Genomic DNA, 18,701 nt, shown 5'->3' with positions numbered 1-18,701 from the left:
AATAGCCTGCAAGTCATAAACCGTACTAGGTAAGCCCGTGCGACTGGCTCAGGCCCAGAGGGGAAAGTATTCAAAAAGTTGGGCTTGAGGTAGAAATGGCATCAGGTAGACGATTTTAAGGGCACTGTTTAAAATATGAAGAACCCCAAATAGTCGCTCACCTAACCGTTTAAACTAAAAATAGTCATCAGACGTATAATATATGTATAATTTGTATATAATATGTTTGTAATCTATGTATACTAGCTAGAAAAAGATTCCAATGTATATCTAGTTTCCTTTTAAATTATTTAAAGTTTGGTTAAATAACTCTTCCTCCGCTTTATTCTTCAGACCTTGGGGATCTGAAATTTGAACTATCAGAGTCTAACTTTAGGTCCAAAGGTCTGAAATTTGATTTCTATCTAAACTTTGAAACTTCATACCTCTAAGGCGGCAAAATTTTAAATATTTAGTAAATTTTGATTATATTTAAATAGCAATTCTAAAAGTGGCTATTTGTGCACTTTGCCCCTATAAGAGAGGTACTTCATGGTACATTATATCAGCCTGAATGTTTTCCTAGTAAAACATAATGCACCTTACTTGAATATACATTCGCTTGAATACAAATTATACATTAGAAAAGCATATAAATTTCTTCTTCTTCTTCTTCTTCTTCTTCTTCTTCTTCCTCTCAATATTGTGGTATAAAAAAAGTAAGAACCTCGTTTGAATATACATTCACTTGAAAATAAAATTACTAACAAATATTTTAATATTTCATTGAAGTTCAATTATTGAAACTTTAGTGTTCGTACATACTTCCAAATCTTTTAGCACTCACATATATTTTTAATGTAAATATTAAAAACAATAGTGAAGAGTGATCCCGCAACCGCTACAGCCTCTGATTCTGGGTAAATCCCCACTGTGTAATAGCCTGCAAATCATAAACCGCACTAGCCAAGCCCGTGCGAATGGCTCAGACCCAGAGGGGAGAGTATTTAAAAAGTTGGGCTTGAGGTAGAAATGGCATTAGGTAGCTGATTTTAAGGGCACTGTTTAAAATATGAAGAACCTCAAATAGTCGCTCACCTAACCGCTTAAACTAAAAATAGTCATCAGACGTATAATATATGTATAATTTATATATAATATGTTTATAATCTATGTATACTAGCTAGAAAAATATTCTAATGCATATCTAGTTTCCTTTTAAATTATTTAAAGTTTGGTTAGATCTCGCAAACTTCTGACCGCTTATCCTCCTCCGCTTCATTCTTCAGACCTTGGGGATCTGAAATTTGAACTGCCAGAGTCTAACTTTAGGTCCAAAGGTCTGAAATTTGATTTCTATATGAACTTTGAAACTTCATACCTCTAAGGTGGCAGGATTTTAAATACTTAGTAAATTTTGATTATATTTAAATAGCAATTGTAAAAGTGGCTATTTGTGTACTTTGCCCCTATAAGAGAGGTACTTCATGGTACATTGTATCATCCCGAATGTTTTTCTGGTAAAATATAATGCACCTTACTTGAATATACATTCACTTGAATATAAATTATACATTAGAAAAGTAAATAAATTTCTTCTTCTTCTTCTTCCTCCTCTCAACTTTGTGGCATAAAAAAGTAAGAACTTCGCTTGAATATATATTCATTTGAAAATAAATTTACTAATAAATATTTTAATATTTCATTGAAGTTCAATTATTGAAACTTTAGTGTTCGTACATACTTTCAGTTTTTTTTAGCACTAACAAATATTTTTAATGTAAATATTAAAAATAATAGTGAAGAATGAACTCGCATAGGGGCATTAAAGGTGGATTGGTCCCGCGTCACCACGTCATCCGCCAAACCCAGAGGGGTATTGAAGGTGGATTGATCCCGCGTCGCCCGTGTGACGTCCCCGCCAAACCCAACTGGGCCGTCCCTTCCGGGACCTTCTATAGGTTCTTTGTAAACATAAAAATCAAAATTTCTCTTCTTTTTTGTTTTTTCCGTCAAATCATTTCTTCTCTACTGAATTCTGCCCAATAGTCTCCTATTTTTTCACATGAGTAGCTCTATTTCTTCTGGTTTCCGTTCGAATCTTCTGGAACATAAACTCACAGCACAAGATCCCGTCCGGCCGTCTAATCATCTTCCACTAACGTCAGAACGAAGATCGAAGAAACCCTAGCTTCTTCTTTATTATCTATGGAGAAGCAGGCGTCAAGCTCCCGAGAGTTACAGTGTGTAGGAAGACTCGAAATTGCACGCCCTAAACCTGTCGGCTTTCTCTGTGGTTCCATTCCTGTCCCTACAGATAACGCATTCCATGATTTCAATGCTTCTGCCCTTGTACCCTCCGCTGAAAGGTACGCACGTATCTTCCTTCTGTTTAGCTTCAAATTGTATTTATTTGGTCCATTTCCTTTTTCTTTTGCAATTTAGCATTTAGTTTGTGCTCTTTGATTCCGTTTTATATGATGGTATCTTATTCAACACGATGTAGTCACTTATTATATTAACGATACCGTACGAAAGAATTGAAGTAATAGTTGATAAGTTAGTGGATAGAGTTACGACTACCTATGCCGGTGAGGGTGAGACGTAGCATGTACTCGAGGTACGTGCAAGCTGGCCTAGAGACTAAAGTTATTAAAAAATGAGAGTCTGATAGAGAAAGCCCCTAGGGCTTAGTTCAAGTGGTAAAGGTTGAGGGACTTGTGACTTAGGTCACAGGTTCGGGCCTTGCGTCGTGCAAACTAAGCCTTGTATTTAAGTGGAGAACAGTAGAGGGGCGGGCCCATTATCCGCGAGTTTCGGAGGCTGCCGTTGGTCCTAAGGGTTGGCCCAAGGCCAATTTCTCAGTCATAAAAAAAGTTAGCCTGATAGGGAAAATATCTGAATACTTTAGTGAGTTTGAGAGGTTGAAACTTGTGAAAGTTGTTTAGAAAAGGAAAGGTGTCAAACATTTTGAAACATTCTAAAATAGGAGAAAATGTCAATAAATTGGAACAAAGAGGGTATAGCATTTTCTACTCTTTCAAAACGAGTGTTCTTACCTCAAATTTTGGGGTTGGTATATATTTTTCCTTCTTATTAACTCTGAACTAATATCGTGATTCGTGATATATTTTTACAAAATGGAGGCACTTGTGGTCTGGTCTTACAGAATCTTGAGGAATTTCATTGAAAGTAAGCGGATTTGGTTACATATGGCCTGTTAAATTTGGGGGTTGGTCCATATTTTTTCCTTATATAACAGTAGATATATGTAGATAAGTTTACAAGATAGAGAAACTTTCGGTCCAACATATTATAACTCTAGAAAAATTTCATCAAAAGTTTATATGATGTTAAACTAAAGACTGCTTTGCGTAGACTTATACAAACTATGTAAAAAAGACAAGAAAACAAATACCATAATCAATGTTTTAAAAGAAAAACTTGGGACTTTTTGGTGACTCGTCTTGGGGCAAATGACCTCTAAAAGTCCCGAAGAGGCTACGAGACGTTAAAATCTCATTTGGCTAATGCCTAAATGGGTGGCTTATTTGCTCAATGTACGCTTTACATCCTGTATGCGCCCCAAGAATGCTCCTAGCACGATTTATGCCTTGGATTGTTGGCTATGTATGTGACTGAATATTTTTATTTTAATGTATCGAGGGTAACTTGTGTAATATGTTATTGTAGTTGAGAATTGGTGACTTAGAATATTATTTGCCTCGATAGTTAACTCAATATTTATGCATATTTGCTTTTGATAGGAAATTTTTAAAGAGTCTTCTCGAATCTCGATAAGCTTTATATTTTTGTAGGTTTCAGTTTTTTTTTCTTCAAAAATATTGAATTAAAATTTCACCGAGTACGCCCATTGTGCCTGGGGACTAACATACCTTGTCCTTTGATAGGTACACTTTGCTCCTTTGCCTTGTGAAACACTGACCAGATTAAAGCACACAAAATCTGCAATGTCGAATAATACCAGAGAAAAAGATTGAATTTTACTATGATAAGGAGTTGTTCACCATTGCTCTTGATAATCATCACTTCGAATCCAAGTACCCAGCCTTTCACTTCCTTTTGTTTCCAAGTTTTCATTTCCAGATGACCAAATGTGTCCACATTTTCTTTAATTCGTATGTGGGGAACGAACCCATGTTTAAAAATCTTAGAGGATTACTACTTTTTTGTATACTTCTTGTATGCGGGAGTTTTTTTCTCCCTTTTGATTAATACAATTTACCTTATCAAAAAAAAAATAATCTTAGAGGATTATATTTGTTCAGTGTTATATAAGAAGGATGGAAATGGACTAAACTCCTAACTTAAGGTTAGGTTTCCATTTGGCTAGAGTAACGTGCTCCCATTTTATAAACGTGAAAGACTATTTTCTTTGTGTTGTATAATAATATAAGAAAAATGTCATTGGACCAACATCCAAACTTAAGGGACCATATATGGTCAATCTCATTGACTTTTATTGAATCCGTTAGGGGTCTGTTATACTGGACCAAAAGTGCCCCCTGTTTTATTTTGACTTGAAGGATTGTTTGTTAAACATTACATAAGTAGGATGGAAATAGAGTAACCCTCTAACTTAAGGGAGCATTTGAGTTAAAAACTCTTTAAAATGTGATGTTAACTTTGAGTTGTATTATTTAAAAAGTCTTACGTGTACCCGAGTGCTCCCTGATTTAGTGTGGGCATATAGCCTACACAGCCTTGCCCTTTTATTCAATCTATCTTTCTGCAACGAGGTAGATCTCACATCTTGAACCCATGATTGACAACTTACAATAAGAGCAACTCTACTGTTGCACCAGTGTCTATTTTTTTTTTTTTTTTTTTTTTGGATAAGGCAGTGTCTATGTTATTGTATTGTACTTATTATGTAACTTCAGTTCTGTTTGAGAGATTGGCAATGTCGAAGCAGTTTTCTGATATTGAACTTTTCACGTGTTGCGAATGTTGTGAATGACATTGATGAGATATCTTAAACTTGAAGCCTTTGTGGTAGTAGCCAATTGGTTTTGTGCATGTGATGATTTAGGTGTTATTTGAATTTGGATTCCAAGTGTTCTCTGTGTCGGAGAGGGTGATTACCTTGAATTGCTTTATTCAGTTCTTTTTTTTGCTAAAAACTTTTAGGGTTAGAGCTCCAAGGTATCGGATGATTCCTATCGAGACTGATCTCAACACTTTGCCACTGCTTTCAAGTATTCCAGAGAAGGTACTCCCATTAATGGCCACCCAATCAAGGACCAGTGCAGGTAGTGACTGTTAGTTCTATTATCTCATTTAGAGGTAACTTTTTCTTTTAGTTTGTGTTGTACTGTTTTAACTGTTAATATGTTTCGTACTGTTAATAAATTACAGTCGAAGGACTGATCGGATTACTTAGATCTGAGTTCACATAACTTAGGTGGACTTCATGAACAGAAGATTATGGTATAATTTCTGCAACAAGTTGCAAGTCTAGTGTCACAGTCACTCAAACGTTCTTTTTGAACTGTTTGCTCAGAGGTGATGTTTTAGGGTTAGAAAGCCGTATACTGACATTAAGAAGATTTACATACCCCACCATCAAAAAGAAGATTTGTTTGAAAAGAAAATGAAGAACTCTGGGGAAAGATCAGGAAAATATTCACAGAACTATGGAGTATTTAACCCATCAGAAGCTATTTTCTTTCCAGACTTTGTTCACCCGTTAATCCATGTGTTAAGTTTCAGTGCCAGTCTTTCTCCATTCTTCACCTGCAGCTTGAACTCCTCAGGCTTGGATGCATTGTTGTATTCCTTGAAAATCTATAAAAAGAACTTGCATGACCTTTCCACTTCAGCGATGCTTTGGGTGGAATTAAAATTTGAGCCTCCAAGGTAGGAACGCCAGGTGGTTTAAGTGCATGTTTGCCCGCCTTTATTTTAAATGGGATCTTTTTGACTTTGAAGTACAACTCCGTTTCAGTGGATAGTTAATTGTCCAAAGAAAAGACTATAGGGGGAGCTTAGTTGTTGAACCGTAAGAAAATGGCGGAAAGACTGAAACGTGGGCCCTAGTGTTATAACTTTGGGGTTTGGCAGTAAATGTCTTACCCTAAACAACCTTTAGAAGAGAGGCATTTCACTTGCAATAGACGCTCACTCTGTGAAGAAGATGCTGAGGATGTCATTCATTTGTTCCTCCGCTGTAATATTTCTAGTCAAGTCTGATATTTCTTCTTTAATGCCTTGAGCATCAGATAGGTTTCTCCTTGCACTCTGCTGGACTTTCTGTTACCAAGGGAAAAAGCGGGCATGTCTAAAGAAGTAGAGCGTCCTACTAAATTTGGAAGACTATCCCAGCAAAGAAGAAAATGCTAAAATCTTTGATGACATAAGTGTTAATATTCTTAATCTTAAACACAGATGTGTATGTTTGCTTAATTTTTGGTGCAACATGGCTAAGGTCACCAAGTCTGCTGGCATTATAGATTTTCTTAGCTTTCTACCCTCACTCTACCGTCACTCTTTTGGATGTACTTTCTCCCAGTAATATACTTATTTTGTGGATGCCAAAAGAAAAAGACTTTGGGGTTTGGCTTGCTTTTTGAGCAGGGGAACTAATCATTTCATTGTCTGAAGACTATGAGGAGCTTAGATACAGAACCTTTACAGACTATGATTAATAAACTGAAACCCATGGAGCCCGCAGTGATCTAGTTTGAATGAGATGGCAGCTCCCTTTAAATTGGAACTAGGAAGGGCCTACTATGAGATTGGTGATCCCTTTGGAATCGGACGGTGTTCTTGTGTTCAATGTTCTATTTTTCATTTGTATGCGTAGAGCTGTTCAACAGCCGCACAAAAAAAAGGAAGATTGTTTGTGATCGTGAAAAAGTCACATTTGCTTTTGCACAAATACGAGTGCCCCTCTAACTTTTTGTTATGCTAGTTAGCATCTTTTAATTAGATCATTGGTTTCCTGGTTTTATGGGATGGTGTTCGTCCTTTTGGATAATCTAATGGATATCGAACCCACAACTGTTGTTTTTTTTGCTTTAAAATTTTTGATTATGTGTATAAAAGTTTTAACATGTAATCGTTGTTGTAGTGTGACAGAGGTATTAACTTCTGCTTTACCTTGCAGATTTACTATGGGAGAGTGGCACACACACATCAAATCTAGCGAGGAAAGGTGAAGCTCTTGCTGTATCAGGTGTGGTGGAGTATGGAGATGAGATTGATGTCATTGCCCCAACTGATATTTTGAAGCAAATCTTTAAGATTCCATACTCCAAGGCTCGATTATCAATTGCAGTACATCGTGTTGGCCAGACTCTAGTTTTAAACACGGGGTAATGTGCTCTTCTAACATGCAAAACCTTTTCTGAATTTCAATCCAGTTGTCCCTCTATTAGTTGAAGTTCTGAGTGCTAATTCTTCCTTTATGGCTCTACCCCAGTTGAATTGTACTATTTTGCTTTTTGACAGTCACTTTCTGACCTTTGGGGTGAAATTAGACAAGCATGAATCTGTCTTTTGAAAATGAAATTAGAGATGTAAAAGTTTCATAAGAAGTACTATAAGTTGGATTTTTTCCCTTTTTAAAAGTGGCAATTCTCCTTAGGACAAAGGATGTAATTTTTTATTATTAACAAAAAATTGTTGGGAATCAACCGAATTTCCAGGGCCCAATATTAACATTGTTGATGCATAATCTTTAAACTATTCTGTTGTGAAGTTAATTGTGATAGATGATGTTGTTTAGACAATAGAAATATCTAGTTTTCTCTCATCTGAAACCCTTGTATTCTTGGAACTACATGGAGAGTAAGGAGTATATATTCATACAGTGTTTGGAACTACATGGACAGTAAGTAGTATATATTCATACAGTATAGATGAATCTTAGGGCCAAGCAACTGATTGAGCTGAGGAAGAGGTAACACTGTGGACCAAGCATTCTGCTCATAAAAGCGGATACTGAAGATTAAGGGTGTGATGTTGAAAGTAATCCATTAGTTAATTATTGCATAAATAGTTTTTTCGTTAAGCTTTCAAATGATAGTTATATGTACAAAATTAATTGTTTTTAGAAGTTTGGATTCTAAATGTTGTTGGTATATATTCCTTCCATTTCAAGTTGAGTATTCATTGTTCCTTTTAGTTCTTGCCAAATAATGTGTACTTCCCTTTTTTTTTGATAAGGTAAATTGTATTAATCAAAAGGGAGAGAACTCCTGTGTACACGAAGTATACCCAAGACGTAGAGAATTTACATCAGAACATGATTCTCTACAAAAGACGCCCAATCTTCTATACAAGTAGGGGCTAAATGAGTGCACCAAAAAGCGATCAAAGATAAAAGGCTATTCTTAAGATGTGAAAAAGGAGACTCAATCTCCTCAAAAGCTCTCCTATTTCTCTCCCCCCATACTACCCACATGAGAGCTAACGGGGCGAATTTCCACGCCTTTTGCTTTCTTCTTCTACGAAAACCGCCCCAGCTATATAACATTTCCTTTACAGTGCTTGGCATTACCCATTGAACACCAAAAAGATTCAGGATTGACCTCCACAATGCAGAGGACACAGGGCAATGCAACATAAGGTGATCAACTTCTTCCCCAGAGCTTTTACACATGTAGCACCAGCTAACAAGTGTAATTCCTCTTTCGGAGATTTTCAGCAGTCAAGATCACCCCCCTTGCCGCTAGCCATGCAAAAAAGCACACCTTCGTGGGCGCCCTAGGAATCCAGATCGAGGAGTATAGAAAATTGGTCTCCTCTCTCACCAACATACTCTGGTAAAAGGTCTTTACGGTGAACAAATCATCGCTACGCAAGGCCCATCTCCAAGAGTCACAGGATGGCTGGAGCATGTCTTGCCCGTATAGCAATGCCAACAATACTTGAAGCTCCGCAATCTCCCAATCTTGCATGTTCCTCCTGAATGAGAGGTCCCATACTACCCTCCCTTCATACTCCTTGCGAATCCGTTGGACCATCAGTTCCTTCTGGTTTGAAACTCTGAAGACGTGAGGGGAGGAGACCCTCAAAGTATCCTCTCCACACCACCTATGATTCCAAAAGCTGATTCTCCTTCCATCTCCCACCCTGTAAGTGATGTTGCCACTGAATGCTTCCCAATTCTACATGATACTCCTCCACATGCCACACCCGAAAGGTGTTGTGATCGCCTTGGTCCTCCAACCCCCTCCCGTTGAATCGTACTTTTCTACTATGACCTCCCTCCATAGAGCATGCTCTTCTACTCCGAATCTCCACAGCCACTTTCCCATTAAAGCTCTGTTAAATACCCTAAGATCTTTCACTCCAAGTCCAGCCCCCTTTTTTGGGGAAGTGACTGTCTGCCAATTCACTAGATGAAACTTTCTAGTTCCATCCGACGCATCCCACAGAAAGTTCCTTTGAAGTCGCTCCAGTTTTTCTGTGATGCTCACCGGTGTTTGCAACAGGGATAAGTAATAGGTGGGCATACTCGATAAAGTGCTTTTGATAAGCACTTCCTTACCTCCTTTTGACAAATACTGTTTCTGCCACCCTGCTAATCTTTTTTCAACCCGCTCGATCACTGGATTCCAAACCGTAGTATCCTTATATGAAGCGCCCAAAGGGAGGCCCAGGTAAGTAGTGGGAAGGGAGCCCACCTTGCATCTGAGAACACCAGACAAGGCATCAATATTAGTAACCTCACCTACCGGGAAAATCTCACACTTGCCGATGTTGATTTTGAGTCCTGATACTAACTGAAACCACTGCAGGACCTGCTTCAGGTAGGTCAACTGATCCATATCGGCATCACAGAAAACCAGTGTGTCATCCGCAAAAAGCAAATGTGAGACTCTTCGGGCACTGAGCACCCCAATCGGAGCTGAGAATCCTCTCATGTAACCTCCGCCCGCCGCACGATCCATCATTTTGCTCAGAGCATCCATCACTAGAATGAATAACATGGGGATAGGGGGTCACCTTGCCTGAGACCCCTGGAACTGCCAAAGAAACCACACGGGCTACCATTAACTAGGATAGAAAATCTGACTGAGGAAATGCAGAACTTTATCCATCCCCTCCATCTTTCCCCAAACCCCATCCGCATCATAATGAAGTCCAGGAACTTCCAATTGACATGGTCGAAAGCCTTCTCAAGATCTAACTTGCAAAGTAAGCCGAGTTCTCTATTTTTCCTTCTGGAGTCTACAAGTTCATTTGCCACCAAGGCAGCATCCAGGATCTGCCTACCTTCCATAAGGCTCCTAAGCATATGGGAACAGTCGTTCCTCCTTCCTCTGGCCAGGATGCTTCACACAGTGGCACTCCTTCACCGAGCTCTAGTGACATGTGCCCCTCTACGGTGGCCGCTGCTGCAGGGGCAGAACCGGCTAAGGATGGTACTGTTAATCCACGGCACCCCGCCTTTGATGGACCCGGATCTATGAACCCCTCACCAGCTCCTGGGCTTAGCTGTGCTGAGGCCACACTTAAAGCTTCTTCTTCTTCTAGGGAGATTGTTGAGCATGCCCCAATTGATGTTAGTGTCGGACCAGTATTTTCAGTTAATATGCCGCCAAGGGTTCCGTGCTCTCTTCCGCCATGCTACCCTACTGATGGTTCTGGACATTCCTATAGCAGCGGGGTGTTAATTTCAGAGGTTGCTGACCCCCAAGGAAACGGTGAGACCCTTTCGGAGGTTAAAACTCCTAGTGCTAGCAATGATATGGTCTTGTATTCCTCTGGTAGTAGCAAGGAAAAGGCACATATAGAAGAAGCCTGCCCAATTTCGTCAAGGATCGGAGGAGGGGAAATGTCTTTTTGGATGGAGGATGTGTACTTCCCTAAAATGCTAATTTTGAATTGTGGTATGCTCTAAGAACAATTTTTCTGGAACCCGCAACTGCTCTTTCTAATACAACTATGTAGGCGGTTGGACATGAATTTCAAAAAAAAAAATTCAAATTTGGAATTTCACTAAAATTTGAATTGAAGATGAAGTTGTGCTTGGTTATAATTTTTGCAATATATTTGGATGTCTTTTTTTCAATATATTTTGCAACTAAACACTAGCAACCTTCCCATTTTCAATTGAAAAACTGGTTCTCACCAGTTTTTCAAATTTGAAAATGCATTTTCAAGTGAGATTGGAAAAATTGTAAGATTTTGATAACCAAACATTGTTTTCAAAAATAATTTTGAAAAAAGAAAAATTTTCTTATGTCCAAACGGGCTCTATATCTTTCCTCAAAAATCAAAGTCAATATATGATCTACATGCGCTCTCTACAAGACAAACAGTTCACGCTAACTCTAAAGGCAAAACCAATACACATCCAGTAAAATGGGTTGAAACAAATTGCGAAGAGATGGTGTAAGCTATGTGAAATAAACAATGGATAAAGCCAACAAATAAATATTTTGGTATTCGTAAGAAAAAAAGATATAAAATTGTTCGAGGGTCCTTAGCAAGTCTATTATAGTTTAGGATGGACTAGTAGTTCTGTTTCAAGAACAGTTTAGGTAAACTTCTTATGGAGGGTGAAACTTTTCTTGATGTTGGTGTACAATTTGACAATTATTATTATCTGTACTAGTAGAATCTATTTATGGTTTTATGAGAATATCATTTACAAGAGATTCAACTGCAATGCCAAATGCAGGCCTGACATTGAAGAGGGGGAGAAATTGATCAGAAGAAATAATAACCCACCAAAATGTGCAGATCAGTCTTTGTTTCTAAATTTCGCTATGCACTCAGTTCGCATGGAGGCATGTGATTGTCCACCGACCCATACACCATCGAAGGAGCGGCAATTTGAATCAAGAGAAAGTTCACCTGAGTCTTCTGATCACCCGATTCAGCATAGCACTTCCTATGAGCAAAGTGGAACCTCTACCCAGGAAGAACAATCTAACCCGCGGTGCACATATAACAAGCTCAAAAAGGGTGATTGTTTTTGGGGTAAAAAGAACAGGAAAACTAAGGATCAGGGCTCTGGAAACAAGGTTTCACAAGTAAAAGAAAAGTCGAGGTACTCAGTGCAAGAGTCTGAAAAGTATAGAAGAGCTAGTAATGATGGATTCCGAAGGGTTCTATTTTGGCAGTTTCACCATTTCCGTATGCTTCTAGGAAGTGATTTACTCATCTTCAGCAATGACAAATATGTTGCAGTTAGCTTGCACTTGTGGGATGTTTCACGACAGGTAAACAGTAACTAACTTTCTCCACTCTCATATCCTTGTCAACGTGTCTAACCGCAATCTGTGCATTTTGACAGGTCACTCCTTTAACATGGCTAGATGCATGGCTAGATAATGTCATGGCAAGTGTTCCTGAGTTGGCCATATGTTATCATCAAGATGGTGTTGTTCAGGGTTATGAACTCCTAAAAACAGATGATATATTTCTCCTAAAGGGCATATCTGAGGATGGTACTCCTGCTTTTCATCCAAATGTTGTTCAGCAAAACGGGCTTTCAGTATTGAGATTCTTGCAGGAGAACTGCAAGCAAGATCCTGGTGCATATTGGGTATTGTGCTGCTTATTTGTGATATACTGTATTTTAGCTCTTTATTGTTCATTGTCGCGTTAATTGGCATTACATTTTTTTCTGTAGCTATACAAAAGTGCGGGAGAAGATGCTATCCAACTCTTTGATCTATCTGTCATACCTCAAAACAGACCTGTCGATGACACTGATGATAGTTCTAGCTCTGTGCCATCTCTAATAAATAGAGGGAGAAGTGATCCCTTACTTTCACTGGGGATGATATTGTACCGGATTGCTCACAGGCTTTCACTTTCAATGGTCTGGGATCTTACTGTGTTAATTAGTATAACTGCAATACCCTCTGATTAGCTGTTGCTAATACTGCAATTTTTTAACTGCAGTCTCCTGAAAACAAGTCTAGATGTGCGAGTTTCTTCAGAAAATGTCTTGATTTTTTGGACGAGCCTGATCATCTGGTATGTTGTCTCAATAGTATTAGCAAAATGTGTCTAGTCTATTTTCATTATCTCCTTGCGTAAACAAGAAAATGTTAAAAGCCGGTGTTATTTTTGAGTCTTGAACTTTACTACTTGTCCTTAGCAAAAAGGTGCCTCTCTATAGTTTAATGGACCTTTCCATATTCCATCTTTGCCAAGTACTCTGGAGAAATGACCTGCAATTCTGACTTGATTTTTTACTTGTAATGTGGTTTTAAAGGACAAGAACAACCACCTGTTGTAAAATGTAAACCATGCAGGAAATAACTCATCTCAGTTTCTCTTCTCAAAGTTCATGAAAGTAAAACAGAAGGAAAAACTAACTGGAACCCGTGCATATTGTATCATACATATGATGGGTTTGGCAGCTTTCTTTTTTTCTGCTTTTATAAATATTCAGTGTTGAGAGGACAGTGGAGAGTAAGTTGCTTCCTTGCTTGCTTCACCATAGTACTTTAGCCTTCTAAATTTAAAGAAATTAGCTTCAAATTGCATATCTGAGCTTCCTTGCTGGCAGCAAAGGTGGTGAAAAGCTAGGTTTTTAAGAAACATATTTTGGTTACAACTCTATCTTTTACTACATTGGGTAAAAGGCACTTCACCAAAACATAAGCTCTCTGTTTCTTCTATATTGTAGAATAGACAACTGATAACATGAAATTATGGCAAATAGGTTGTACGTGCATGTGCTCATGAACAATTTGCAAGACTCCTTCTGACGTATGATGAAGAGTTAGATTTGTCATCTGAAGCACTTCATAGGGAGTCTGAAGTCACAGGTGCTGATGCTGAAGAAGAACCAGTTGAATCTTTGATTGCAGTTTCGGTATCAGGTGCCCATGATTCCCTTGTTCCTAAAGTTGAACCAGATAACAGTGTTGAAACATTGCCAGCTATTGAATCTGATGATCCTGTGGGGGTAACATCTGATGTGCTTATATCTTTGCCAAGAGCAATTACAGCGCCAATGGGAAGAAATACAGTCAGTCTTGAAGATGCACCAGATAGCAGAGAGAAAAGCTTTGCAGCAAGTGATTTATCAAAAATGTCACCTAAGGTTCAAACTGTTGCTGATCTAATCTCCACTAAATTGGCTGCTATACATCATGTTTCTCAAGCTATTAAGTCCCTTAGATGGAAACGTCAAATGCAAAGCAACAAAATGGATCTGCAGAACAGTGGCAAAAAGCAGGATGAACCGTCTTCAGCACCGAGTTTCTCTGTTTGTGCATGTGGGGATGCTGACTGTATTGAAGTTTGTGACATTCGGGAATGGCTTCCAACTTCAAAATTAGATGATAAGTTGTGGAAACTAGTTCTATTGCTTGGAGAATCGTACTTGGCTCTTGGACAAGCTTATAAAGAAGATGGACAATTGGGTCAAGCCTTGAAGGTGATAGAGTTGGCATGTCTGGTTTATGGATCAATGCCTCAACATCGGGAAGACTCAAAATTTGTTTCTTCCATGGTCTTGTGTTCATCAACCGAAGTTGAAATTGATGATAAAAGTGAAAAACCTGGGTCCTCACTATGTGATGATTGTTTCACGTATGATCAATTATCTGACGGTTACCTCTTCTGGGCTAAGGCTTGGACACTAGTTGGGGACTTGTATGTTAAATTCCATTTGACAGATGGTGATAAGATGCCAATGCAATCAGAGCAAAAATCTTTATCTAAAGGGTTAAAGATGTCATCTGAAGTTTTGAGGGAGGTTGAAAGGCTCAAGAAGAAGCTTGGACAGTCTATTCAAAACTGCAGCTCATGTTCTTTGTTAAATTGCAGCTGCCAGAGTGATAGGGCCAGCAGTGGCAGCAGTGCTAGCAGTAGTAGTGGAGATTCACGTTCAAAAAGTTATGGCAGAAAGAAGAACAAAAAATCACATACCAAAGCAAACTCCATTGCACATTCTGGATGTTCTGTGAAGATTCATCAAAAGGGCGAAAGCAGCACATCTGAGAGTAAGCTGAGGATGCAAAATACAAATATTACCGGAATGGAAATCTCTGATAAATCGACAGATATTTCACAGGCAAAAAAATCAGGAGCTACCGACTGTTATAACAATGATGGTGCTGTGGGAGTGAAAATTGAAGGTACTTCAGTGCATACATGTTCGGAAACATCAAAAGAAGAAACTGACCGGAAAATTGGGGGTATATTTAAATACATTAGAGGTACTGTAGTTGGAGATGCTGATTTCAATCTCTCTGTTGCCTTGAACTGTTATGAAGAAGCCAGAAATGCAATGGTGGGACATCTTACTAATTCAGCAGACTTACAATCTTTACTTAAAAAGAAAGGATGGGTATGTAACGAGTTAGGCCGTAAGAGGCTGGAAAGAAAAGAGCTAGATAAAGCTGAAGTTGCTTTTGCTGATGCAATCAATGCATTTAAAGAAGTAGCTGACCACACCAACATTATATTGATAAACTGCAATTTAGGTCATGGCAGGAGAGCACTAGCAGAAGAGATGGTAGCAAAGATTGAAAATCTCAAGGGACATGCTATCCTTCATGATGCATACAGGCAAGTACTCCAAGCTGCCAAGCAGGAATACAGGGAATCTTTGAAGTTCTATGGAGCAGCAAAAACGGTCGTAAATAATGTTACTGAAGAATCAGATTTGGATTCAAGCAACTTGAGAAATGAAGTATATACTCAGTTTGCTCATACATATCTAAGGCTTGGGATGCTACTGGCCAGAGAAGATACATTAGCTGAGGTTTACGAGAACTGTGTCCTTGAGGATTCTTTCAGCTCCTGTGTTAGTAAACCTAAGAGAGACCGTAGAAAGCATGAGATTTCAGCTAATGATGCCATTAGAGAGGCTTTATCTGTCTATGAGTCGCTGGGTGAGTTACGGAAACAGGAGGCTGTGTATGCATACTTTCAGCTGGCTTGCTACCAAAGGGATTGCTGCCTGAAATTTTTGGAGCAAGACCAGGAAAACAGTTCTTCCAAGGGCGGAAATAGCTTTCTTCATAGAGTAAAGCAATATGCTTCTTTGGCAGAGAGGAACTGGCAAAAATCCATGGATTTCTACGGACCAAAGACACACCCCGTGATGTACTTGGCTATTTTGATAGAGCGAGCTGCACTACTACTGAATCTGTCGAATTTTCTTCATTCTAACATGGTATGATTGTACATCCTTGTGCTTTTGTAGAATCTTTTCGAAGTTCGTCTCTTTTTTTTTTTTTTAATCTCAAGCTTGATTTTTTTCATTGATCTAGCCATTTGAGGAAAAAAGCTTGATTTTTTTTTTACTATAGATGTTCATTTTTTCCCCAACTATAAGAGTGGTTTTTCTGTGCTTTATAGAATCTTTTCAATCTTCATCTTCTTTTGTTTCCAGTGTTGGTTGATTAATTATTTTCTGAGCTTACACTTGATTTTCTTGACTATATCCGTGCATTCTTTTTCAACAGTGGCTTGTCTAGCTTTCTGTCAATGTGCTTTAAATGATCGTGTTGCATCTTACACACTATTTGCTTTAATATATCCACGAACGACTATTGGCCCGATGAGCTTTTACTATATATGCCACTGAAGTATAAATCTAGTCATACTTTTTCTTTAAAAGGTCTGAGAATGCATTTGCTGTACCCATTTGGTGATTCTGGTGCATGTAGGTTTAGTAACAAAGAATGCAATGTGTAGAAATAAATGTTGAAAATCAGTGTTAAAGTATCCACGTTGGTTGAGGGAATGGGTTGTTGTCTCTTTTATATGGTCTTGGGCAATATTCACCTCATGTGCTAGTCTTTTGGGTTGAGTTAGGTCCAATCTTTTTTTCTTTTTCATATTATTGCTACTAGATCCATTCCTATTGCTGTGTTTCCTAATGTTGGGCACCCAAGATACAATCCCAACTCCGCTTGTCCAGTCCTAATGTGAGCAGAGGAACAGTGGTGTTAACATATTCCACATTGGTTGATGGAATTAGTTGTCTCCTTGATCTTCAACAATCTTCACTTGAGCTAGCTAATATCCATTTTCTTATCAATCACAAAGACTCGTCTTATCCATTTCATACTTTTTGTTTCATTGTTTCTTAAACCTATTGAACCTGACCTAAAGTTGTAATACTTGTATACTTTTTAATAAGGGATAGAAAGGAGGATGATATCCCAATTTAAGTTTAGATAAGAACATGTGCTAGTTAGAATCACTTTTTAAGCTTTTGTTAGGATGGAAAAAAAGCTTTTGTTAGGATGTTATGCCAAAATATTTTCAAGTACATTTAAGCAGATATTTCTGCCATAATTATCTGAACTTTTAAAAACATAATTTTCAAGTTTTATTGCTTTGTTTTACGAAAAAATATATCCTTTAAACGGCAAATGACTGATTAAATACTACTGTAACAGCTTCTGGAGTCTGCTCTGATTTGTATGCTTGAAGCTCGCCATGTATCTGGAAACACATCACTGAGGAATGACAATGTTGAGATTTGTGATAAATATTGGAGCCAGCTGCAGATGCTGTTGAAGAAGATGTTGTCTGTCTCACTCTCTCCAACGACGAATAGATCTTCAGCCAACTCTCAGCACAGCGCCTCAAATAAGTCTGCTGATGCCGGTAAGCTGAGAGAGCTTTACAAGATGTCTCTGAAGTACACAGACTTCAATCAACTGCAAGCCATGCATGGTTTGTGGATATCTTAAAGTACATGTTCTCTAAAGTTTCAGATCGCTTGAGACTGGATTGAATCTTTCACTTTCTTAATATCTGAGCATTAACAAGATATTCAATTTGTGATAACAATATGTTGAAACTATTGAACGCATGTGAGGTTGTAAATGTACTGAGTGGTTTATAATTAATAGTTGAATTTACCTGGGAATGTAGGAATTTACCTCGGAGTGTCAAAAGTGTCATTTTCTTGTATCTTCTTGTTTTATTTGTGTGTTTATTCATAGGTAACTAGGGGTGTCAATGGTTCGGTTCGGACGAGTTTTTTCTAAAATTTGTATCATACTAATTTTTCGGTTATTCTATTATGCATAACTAAAATTAGACTTTTCGGAATGTCGGTTTCTCTTCGGTATCGGTACAGTTCGGTTAATTTTTAGTATTTTTTAAAATGTCATGTAAAAGTCACTAGTAGAAGTAGAATGCAATAACATACATATTTTTATAGGACTTAGCAAACTCTCTAGATATTTTTACTCTTTAAAGAGTGATGAATTAAGAAAACATTAAAGATAGTCAGAGTATATATCCATCAACTATTTTAAAACAACGTAAAAAAAACTAAACAAAGATATTAACCGAGCGAAAATATATTAATCAAGTTGGAACTCAAGAATAAAGTTTATAGAAGATTAAATATTCAAAAAGATAAATCTAAATTATATGAAAGGAAACATATTCAACACATTGTAGTTTGCTACTAATCGCTAGAATAGCTTGTGTCGTGCTAGTGAATATATTAGAAATAATTTAGTTTCAATAGGAGTAGCATTATAGGTTTGTCAATTAAGATTTTGAGTTTAATTACTTGTTTGTTTGTAACATTTTTTACAATTCCAAGGCCCAAGGAAAATTTTAATACATTATTATTCTTAAACTTAATATATAAATATATTTTTCACATGTAAATTTATTCGGTACGGTTTGGTATATTTTCAGTTTATTTTTATAAAATAAAAAATCTACCCTAATTATCGGTACGATTATAGATTTATATAAAAATCTACGATTTTATAAAAAAAAATCTAAAAATCAATTCA

General features: G+C 37.7%; 1 protein-coding gene across 5 annotated transcripts; it reads left to right on the top strand.

Moving 5' to 3' along the window:
• Positions 1–1,841: 1,841 nt before the first annotated feature.
• On the top strand, positions 1,842–17,997 carry LOC104112280 (uncharacterized). Of its 5 annotated transcripts, none has more exons than XM_018776352.3 (10): positions 2,210–2,348; positions 3,891–4,040; positions 5,131–5,252; positions 7,109–7,316; positions 11,636–12,179; positions 12,254–12,505; positions 12,593–12,784; positions 12,868–12,942; positions 13,637–16,102; positions 17,337–17,997. In XM_018776352.3, the coding sequence occupies exons 3-10, from the start codon at positions 5,153–5,155 to the stop codon at positions 17,631–17,633; spliced, it is 4,134 nt and encodes a 1,377-aa protein (XP_018631868.1). In that variant the 5' UTR covers positions 2,210–2,348; positions 3,891–4,040; positions 5,131–5,152; the 3' UTR covers positions 17,634–17,997. The 5 variants fall into 5 exon arrangements, with proteins under 5 accessions (XP_009620447.1, XP_009620451.1, XP_009620449.1 ...); XM_009622155.4 differs by having other exon boundaries at positions 5,131–5,261; XM_009622152.4 differs by lacking the exon at positions 3,891–4,040 and having other exon boundaries at positions 1,842–2,348; positions 5,131–5,261.
• Positions 17,998–18,701: the final 704 nt, after the last annotated feature.

The sequence above is a fragment of the Nicotiana tomentosiformis genome, chromosome 6 (assembly GCF_000390325.3).
Source record: "Nicotiana tomentosiformis chromosome 6, ASM39032v3, whole genome shotgun sequence".
In the NCBI taxonomy this organism is placed as follows: domain Eukaryota; kingdom Viridiplantae; phylum Streptophyta; class Magnoliopsida; order Solanales; family Solanaceae; genus Nicotiana; species Nicotiana tomentosiformis.
This window is presented reverse-complemented; position numbering and strand designations above follow the sequence as displayed.

Excerpts from the sequence above, each read along its gene's own strand:
- LOC104112280 (XM_009622152.4), top strand. The coding sequence starts at position 2,188 with ATGGAGAAGCAGGCGTCAAGCTCCCGAGAGTTACAGTGTGTAGGAAGA. Across the intron at positions 12,180-12,253 it reads TGTGGGATGTTTCACGACAG|GTCACTCCTTTAACATGGCT; the intron begins GTAAACAGTAAC and ends GCATTTTGACAG. Across the intron at positions 12,943-13,636 it reads TGGACGAGCCTGATCATCTG|GTTGTACGTGCATGTGCTCA; the intron begins GTATGTTGTCTC and ends TATGGCAAATAG.